General features: G+C 40.6%; 1 protein-coding gene across 1 annotated transcript; it reads left to right on the top strand.

Annotated features, from left to right (window-relative positions):
• The first annotated feature begins 1,105 nt into the window (after window positions 1–1,105).
• On the top strand, window positions 1,106–8,610 carry mrpl53 (mitochondrial ribosomal protein L53). The gene is made up of 3 exons (XM_062980232.1): window positions 1,106–1,261; window positions 3,519–3,631; window positions 7,195–8,610. The coding sequence occupies exons 1-3, from the start codon at window positions 1,161–1,163 to the stop codon at window positions 7,323–7,325; spliced, it is 345 nt and encodes a 114-aa protein (XP_062836302.1). The 5' UTR covers window positions 1,106–1,160; the 3' UTR covers window positions 7,326–8,610.
• Window positions 8,611–8,965: the final 355 nt, after the last annotated feature.

Here is an 8,965-nt window from a genome sequence, read left to right as displayed (position 1 = left end):
TAGGTTGCTGTGAGTTTTCTGAGCTGCATAGTCATGTTCCAGAAGCATTCTCTCCTGAAGTTTTGCCCTCATATGTGGCAGGCATCCTTTGAGGTTGTGAAGTCTTGGAAACTAGGCAAGTGGGTTTATATATCTGTGAAATAATGTCCAGGGCGGGAGAAAGAACCCTTGTCTGTTTGAAGCAAGTGAGAATGTTGCAATTGATCACCTTGATTAGCACTGAATGGCCTTACAGCTTTACAGCTTGGCTGCTTCCTGCCTGGGGGAATCCCTTGTTGAATTATTTATTATTTATTTATTTACAGTATTTATATTCCGCCCTTCTCACCCCGAAGGGGACTCAGAGTGATTTGTTGCAACTGGCTACTAACCAGCCTACGCCACAGCCCGGCCCTTGATTAGCTGGCCTTGATTGTTTCTAGTCTGGAATTCTTGCCTGTTTCTGAGTATTGTTATTTATTTAATGTCCTGATTTTAGAGGTTTTTTTTAAATACAGGTAGCCAGATTTTGTTCATTTTCATGGTTTCCTCCTTTCTGTTGAAATTGTCCACATGCTTGTGGAACCCTCATTGGCTCCGCGGATTAAACCGCGGAGCTGCTAAACTTGCTGGCCGAAAGGCTGGCAGTTCGAATCCGGGGAGCAGGGTGAGCTCCCTCTGTTAGCCCCAGCTTCTGCCAACCTAGCAGTTCGAAAACATGCAAATGTGAGTACATCAGTAGGTACCGCTCTGGCGGGATGGTAAGGCCGCGCCATGAAGTCATGCCAGCCACATGACCTTGGAGGGGTCTACGGACAACGCCGGCTTTTCGCCTTATAAATGGAGATGAGCATCAACGCCCAGAGTCGGACACAACTGGACTTAATGTCAGGGGAAAACCTTACCTTTACTTTGTGGATTTCAATGGCTTCTCTGCTACCGGCTGTTAGGAACGGTGGGAGTTGAAGACCGAAACACCTGGAGGGCCCAAGTTTGCCCAGTGCAGTTGCAGCCATAAAAGGAAAAGGGTTAACTGTGGACTTTGAAGATTTGACTACATTTCCCAGAGGCCCGCGAGAGAGAGGCGGTGCAAGGGTTGAATCACGGCGGCGGCGCAAGGGTTTCTGGGAATTGTAGTTTTCCGAGCCACTTTCTCTTTTTTCAGTCAGGGGAGGCCGAAAATGGCGTTCGTGCTGCCAAAGAGGGCGGGGGTGTCGCTGAAGCAGGTGAAGAGCGTCCTCGTCCGCTTCTGCCCCTTCGAGGCCAATGTGGAGAGCACCAGGTGAGGGGGAGGAGTTGGTCCCAGGTCATAGAGAACAGACAAAAGAGGCCTTACGGGGAGCCATCTCTTTTGCGAGGAGGGGAGGCCTTCGCTCTCCATTGAAGCCAGCGTGGCGTAGTGCTTTGATTCCTCATTAATGGAGGATAGACGTCTAATTAATCCTGAAATGTTCCTAGGCCTCATACTGCTGGTTAGTTCATAGAATAATAGAGTTGAAAGAGACCACATGGGCCATCTAGTCCAACCCCCTGTCACGCAGGAAAAGCACAAAGCACCCCTGACAGATGGCCATCCAGCCTCTGGCAGTGGTTCCCAACAGCTGGTAAGCTGGCTGGGACTTCTGGGAGTTGAAGTCCAAAATACCTGGAAGCCCAAAGGTAGAGAACCACTGGTTTAAAAGTCTCCACTACACTCTGAGGCAGAGAGTTCCAATGCTGAACAGCTCTTACAGTTAGGAAGTTCTTCCTCATATTCAATTGGAATCTCCTTTCCTGTCATTTGAACCCTTTGCTCCGAGTCCTAGTTTCAAGGGCCACAGAAAACAAGTCTGCTCCCTCTTCCTTGTGACAACCTTTCAGAAATGTAAACATGACAATCAAGTCTCCTCTCAGCCTTCTCTTCTGCACACTAAACATACCCAGCTCTTTAAGACGTTTTTCATTGGGATTCATGGTCTCTAGACCTCTGATCATTTTAGACACCTTCCAACTTGTCAATATCTCACTTGAATCATGGTGCCCAGAACTGCACACAATGTGAGTTCAGGTGAGGTCTGACCAAAGCAAAATAGAGGGGCTTTTAATAGCTTCAGGGCAGGCAATAATTGAACAGATGTGGATGCAGCCTTTTCTTCCAATGAGTCTTTTGGTGGTAAAGAACCTCACAAGTTAAATACACAGAAACCCTACTATACAAAAGGCTGTTTTAAAGTGTGTTCTGGGCCACACTTTAACTATAAGTGTGTAAGGGAAATTGTGATACTTTATGCTGCAGCCTTATGCTCACTATATTTTAATCTTTGTTCTGTAGATTTGAATATATGTATTTTATAGAAATTCATTTTAATGTGTGTATTTTATATAATGTTTATGATGATCATGTGTTTTAGTCGTGCTGTAACCCACTATAAATTGTTATTGTTTTTGCATTTAGGCATTTTTTTATCCTGCCTTTCCCCACTCAAGGGCCCAAAGCGGCTAACAGCATTTATAAAATACAAATAATACAACCTCACAACCTCTGAGGATGCCTGCTATAGATGTGGGTGAAACGTCAGGAAAGAATGTTCTGGAACATGGCCATACAGCTCAGAAAACTCACAGTAACCCAAGCAATCCAAACATTAAAAGCAATACATAAAAATCAGATATTCAACGATGCTGAAAAACATTAAAACCTGCATATGAGCATAAAACTATAAAATCCTAAAACCAAAGGTTCCTAAAAGCTATCTGAATGCCATAATATATATCAATAAATCCATCATCTGAAAGCTTTCTTTAAAAAGAATGTTTTTACAGAAATAAACACAACAGTATTAAAATTCACAGTTAAAATTCATTAAAACATAAAAATCATAGCACCCCCTTCAATTTTCCTTGTTAAAATGCTTGTGCAGTACCAGCTTTAGCTGTGTGATGATGAAGATGATGTTTATTTATATCCTGCATTTATCTCTTAATTGAGACGCAAAGCAGCTCACAACATTTTAAAAACAGTGCAATTGAAAATCCACAACATACAATTATTAAAATAGAATTAAGCAAACCAGCCAATTCAAATTCCTTAATACACTTAACAACTGTTAAAATAATCATTTATCTTATCATTGTAGCCTTTTCTGGAATCCTTTTTAGCTAAATGGTGGAATGTAAAAGCATCATATAAATAAGTAAAACCAATCTATTGACTCGCTTTAAACAAGATTAATGCCTCATAAAGTGTTTCTTACTTGCATATAAAAATAGAAAGTGGAGATGATAATTGTATTTCCTATTTCCATGCGTTAAACAGAGGTCTAATTTATTATATTTTAACATCTTCCTTATTGTTGACCTTAATTCATTGTGTTTCAAGCTTTGTTGGGTCTGTTCTTTGATGTACGCCAGTGATCAATAACCAATTTCTTTTTATATACCATCTTTAGAATAAAAACCTCTGTATTTATATTTTGCATTTCTATCAAAATATTATAGAGCATAGTTGGTAAGCAAGGTAATTGATGAAATTGATCTGTATTTCCAAAAACTCTTTACAGAAATTTCCTTCAGTGCCTGCATGTAAAGAAAGCATACACATCTAATGTCAACTGTGATGTGAAAACAGACATAAAACACGATGGATCAGAACCAGTAATTGACGTCACATTTGGTAAGAAAATAACCCTGTTTTGTAACCCAAGTCCAGGGGTGGTCTGACTACCAAACCATTTTTGCGGCACTAGTCACCCATTTTAAAGTCAGCAATGTGACCACACAAAAAAGCACAATCTTCAGACAAAGCCACATGCTCTGAGAACAGATACTACATTTTAGAAGTGAATGGCTGACAATAGGTAAAGGTAAAGGTTTTCCCCTGACGTTAAGTCCAGTCGTGACCGACTCTGGGGGTTGGTGCTCATCTCAATTTCTAAGCCAAAGACCCGGCATTGTCCGTAGACACCTCCAAGGTCATGTTGCCAGCATGACTGCATGGAGCACCGTTACTTTTCCGCCCTATTGATCTACTCACATTTGCATGTTTTCGAACTGCTAGGTTGGCAGGAGCTGGGGCTAACAGCGGGCACTTATTCCGCTCCCGGGATTTGAATCTGGCACCTTTTGGTCCGCAAGTTCAGCAGCTCAGCGCTTTAACAGACTGTGCCACCAGGGGCCCCATGGCTGACAATAGATGTAGTCAAAGTTACAGTTTTTCTTTACACCAAAATTCCTCCTTTCGCTAGTTTTTTTTCCGAACAAATTGGAAGTGGTCATTCTCTAACAGGCAGTAGAATGTGTGTGGCAGTTCATTTGTGGCCCAGACATGCAAGACTGACTGCATGAAGTTGCCCATCTTACCCAGAATCATTCTCTAGCCCTCCAGGTGGCCACTAACTCTTTCAAACATTAAGAAATAAAAGATCTCACTCATTAGTGTGACTTTAGCTCTTTGTGCTCTTTCTGTAGCACACCAGTATTATAGAGATGACTGCTTTCAGCCACTGAACTGCAGGATCTACTGTTTTTCATTACTGTACTTGAATTCCATGATACATCCAATTAGTCATGACTAAATTAAGTGCCACTTAAATTGTCATTGGAGCCTCTGGTGGCCTAAGGGACAAAAGCCTTGTGACTTGAAGGTTGGGTTGCTGACCTGAAGGCTGCCAGGTTCAAATCCCACCCGGGGAGAGCACGGATGAGTTCCCTCTATCAGCTCCAGCTCCATGCGGGGACATGAGAGAAGCCTCCCACAAGGATGGTAAAACATCAAAAAACATCTGGGCGTCCCCTGGGCAACGTTCTTGCAGATGGCCAATTTTCTCACTCCAGAAGCAACTCTGACACAAAAAAACCCAAAAACTTTCTTCCTCTTGGTTACAGCCTCCTTTTCTTTCATTTAGCAGGGATTTGTTGCACAAACTCACTCTTTTGTGTTGTGTAACAATGTTCCAATCTGCCTTTTGTCCCTTTCTGCATTGTCTGCCCTGTCATGTCAAAAGGAAAGATCTGAAAGATTGAAGCTGGGATTGGGATTTCTTGTGTCTATCTCATTTAATACCACTAGATGGCACTTTGCAACTTTAAAGAAGCCAATATAATTGAAGCTACCATAGTTGGAGATTTAGGATGTGGCTGCAGATCTTTTTAAACAAGTATTTGGATGAGAGGCACATGTTGTGGTGATGTCAGGATGCAGTGCAGGTTGTCCCATTACTAGTTCCAGTTAGCAAATCAACAATTATGTATGGTATATCTAATTGATTCAGCGGTCTTTGTTAGCAAATAGATTTAGTCCATTGTGTTTGTAATAAGTAGGTGTGTCTGTGCTTGTAATTTTGTATGTCCTTATTTAAAAAATAGATCCTGCTGAGTTCAGCAGGATAGAAGGTTCATGGGCTGCTTGTCTGTCTATAGAAATGACACTGTGAATAGGCATTCTGTTGTCATTGTAGTTGAATGTCTGTATATTCCATGAGAAGGCCTAAATACCCTAAAGTAGTGTCAAACTTTTGGCCTTCCAAGTGTTTTGGACTTCAGCTCCAGCTCCATTCTGTAACCAGAATTCCTGGCCATTTGACAAGCTGGCTAGGACTTTTAAGAACTGGAGTCTGAAAAATGGAGGGCTATTAGTTCAACATCTCTGCCCTAAAGGCACCAGCTCCCATCTATTCTTGGAGGCTGAACAGAGTTAACATCTTGGAGGCTCCCAGAGTTGCATGGGAGACACCAATGAATTCCAAGTACTGTAGGATATGTTTCAGAGGAAGGAATGGGCAAAGGCATCTTTATTTATTTATTTATTACAGCATTTCTATCTTTCACTTCTCACCCCCAAGAAAACTCTATGAAATTCATGGGGTTGTCGTAAGTCAACAGGTGACTTGAAGGCACAAAACAGCTTTCATGATATCAGAAATTTGTAAGTCTGATACATACTGAATAAAATCAACCTTGAATTGTTTAGTTTAATTTTGCTCCTATCTGTATTCTTGAGTTCTACATCTTAAATGTGATTGATATATACCAGTGGTTCTCAACCTATGGGTCCCCAGATGTTTTGGCCTCCAACTCCCAGAAATACTAACAGCTGGTAAACTGGCTAGGATTTCTGGGAGTTGTAGGCCAAAACACTTGGGGACCTACAGATTGAGAATCCTTTTGCATTTGTGGTTTTGACTTGTGCGGATTTGATTACAATATGTAACACAGTTTTTGTTCCTGGGTTATAAATGTCATTTCCTATTTGAGTCTATCATAAAAACATGGGAAAAGTTTATTAAATTGCAAAAAACATTGTTTTTGCGGGACATCCTGCAGCACATTTGCTATGGTTTTTCAATGAATATCCCATAGAATCTCAACCAATTCAACATTGTTTGTGGCAGCCACAAAAATGAAGTTTCTGGAGTATAACAACTACTTTCAAAGTACTACACAATTAAACAGAAAACACTTTCAAACCAGGAACAGATTTTTTTTTCAAATTTTGTTACATACTGTTATTCACAGGTTTGATTAAAATGTTCTCATTAGGAATCTTTAAGTCTTCCAGCACAATTCTGTGGTCAGCTTCCAGTGGACGTTGGTCATAGAGTCATGCTGAAAGACCTAAAACAGGCATGGTCAAACTTCGGCCCTCCAGGTGTTTTGGACTTCAACCTCCACAATTATGGGAGTTGTGGGAGTTGAAGTCCAAAATACCTGGAGGACCCAGGTTTGCCCATGCCCACCCTAGAAATTACTAGAGAGGTGTTCCTTTGAGTAAAAACAATAGCAATTTCTTTATTTGATTTTTTTTCACTTTAATGGGGGTTCTGTACCCTTAACCTCAGCAAATGTGGAGGGCTGACTGTACTTGTTTGCATGATCAGTACAAACCAGAAACTGATATTGTTCAAACCGACAAATTCCTTATTGTCTTAATATCAGGCACGTGCAACTACTTGAATGCGGCACAAGAGACTGCTAATATTTACTCATGATAACATTGCTGAAGTGCATTGTGTGCACACACAATCTCTCACTCTGTTTTTTTTTTATTTTGAAAAGTATGATGAAAGAATGACTGGGAGTCACAAATATACTTATGGCAGCTTTAGAAAACCATACCAATATTACAATGATCATAAAATATTGAAAATAGTTCAAGTGCACAAATCTGTACAATTGTAAAAACAGATATTGCTTCACTTTTATCCTTTTGTGGGGTAAATTATTATGTTTTCTTTACAGCTGACGGTGACAGACTGATTATGAAAGGAGCCAACCTAACAACCCGAGAAATGTTGCAGGCATTCAACTCTCGATGTACTGCTAAGGAACTTGTGTTACAAGAGAAGTCCCAAAAGAAAGCTAACAAATGAATAGTTAGGAGGCATAACACCAATACATGGAAACTGTTTTGTAACTTCCTCTTTCTGGATGATGGAAAGGACTTTGCCAATGACTGAAGGAAACTTGGGGTGAATAAAGACAGAAGCTAGAAAGGTCTGACTCATAACACCATGATTTCTTTGAAATGTTGGTTAAAGCTAAAATGAATGTAGTTATTGTTCAAACATCTGATACTGGTTTCAGGTGGGGAAAGAGCCCAGCGAGTTGATTAACTCTTTTGTGCTCACAAATGTTAAGAGTTTATTAATTTAGGCTACAGATGAAAGCCTAATAGAAAACTAGTTTATTTCTACCAGAATTTCACAATGTCATTAAAAAAACCCTCGGATTATATGCTTTAGAACCAGTGGCCTTTGTTTGATCTTGACAAATTTAGTTTAAAGATTACAACTGTAGCTATCACATGGTTTCAGTTTGTTGCTTTGTTATGTAAGTGTTTGGTAACTTCTTTATTTTGAGTACCCTTAAGAAAATTAATTTAATCAAGGGCTCTGTCCTACAATTAAATCTGATTGTCCCCAAATATGAGCATTTGTTTGTTTAATTGACCATACAAGTTAAGCACCCCTTATCCAAAATTACAAAATTTTCCAAAATCCAAAAGTGACACCTTGATTTTGTTTCATGTTCAATGTGCACACACTTTGTTTCATGTACAAAATTATAAAAAATGCTGTATAAAATGTGATGTGACAGGGTTGGCATAAGTCAGAGTTGCCTTGAAGGCACATAACAATAAAGTGCAATAGTGGCAGCTTTATTTTCTACTTTGTTTTCTAACAATGCCCAGCTCTTCATCAGATGTAAGGGTAAGGAAAGTGTGGTTTGTGGGCAATTCACAGTTCTTCAGGGGTCATTTTGTGGCTCCAAGGCCCTGATTATTCTTTTTTTACCCTTCAGAGTTTAAGGAGCAATTTTACTATACTTTTAAGCCCTCCCCTTTATTATAGGCCCAGGAGGGTCCTTTTTTATTCCCACAGGAGATCTAATTACTCTGTTTGTGGGGAAAAGGAATCAAACATTAAGGGTTTATATAATAGGACAAAGCTATGTATTTTTTGAGCCAGACGTGATGACCGAAACCCCGGCTTTCAAATTAATTTGAACCCGCAGCGGAGGGTTCCGCAGATCCATCACCAAAGGAACGGAACGGGACCGCAGCAGACTATTATTAAAAGATTTTTTTTTCTTCTTCACTTTCCCCTTCCCTGAACTATGTAACAAATCCCCCAATAAAAGTAGCATTTATTTTAACAGTAACACTCTCTATCTGGTTATTTTGTGTCTTTCTCTGACTCCTTCCTTTGCATGAAATCTCTCTCTCTCTCTCTCACACTAACCCGTCCCTTTAACTCCGGCTGAGGTTTCTCCGCCATAGATTAATACGGCGGACGATACAAATTGGCTCATATCTTTATCAAAATTACCCCTAGAACGCTCCTCTTTTAGTCCTAACCCTTTCTAAGGCTCCTGACTCGAAGACCACCAACGGAACCGAAATCGGTCCAGTTTTCGGCACCTCATCAGCTGACTGTCAAACGGGACCGACTGCTCTTTTCAAGCCGGACTGCTCTCCTCCAGCCTTATCCCGGACTTTCCTCTCCCCGCG

This window comes from Anolis carolinensis, chromosome 4, assembly GCF_035594765.1.
Source record: "Anolis carolinensis isolate JA03-04 chromosome 4, rAnoCar3.1.pri, whole genome shotgun sequence".
NCBI classification, from domain to species: domain Eukaryota; kingdom Metazoa; phylum Chordata; class Lepidosauria; order Squamata; family Dactyloidae; genus Anolis; species Anolis carolinensis.
The sequence above is the reverse complement of the archived record's forward strand: the minus strand, read 5'-3'. Positions and strand labels throughout refer to the sequence as shown.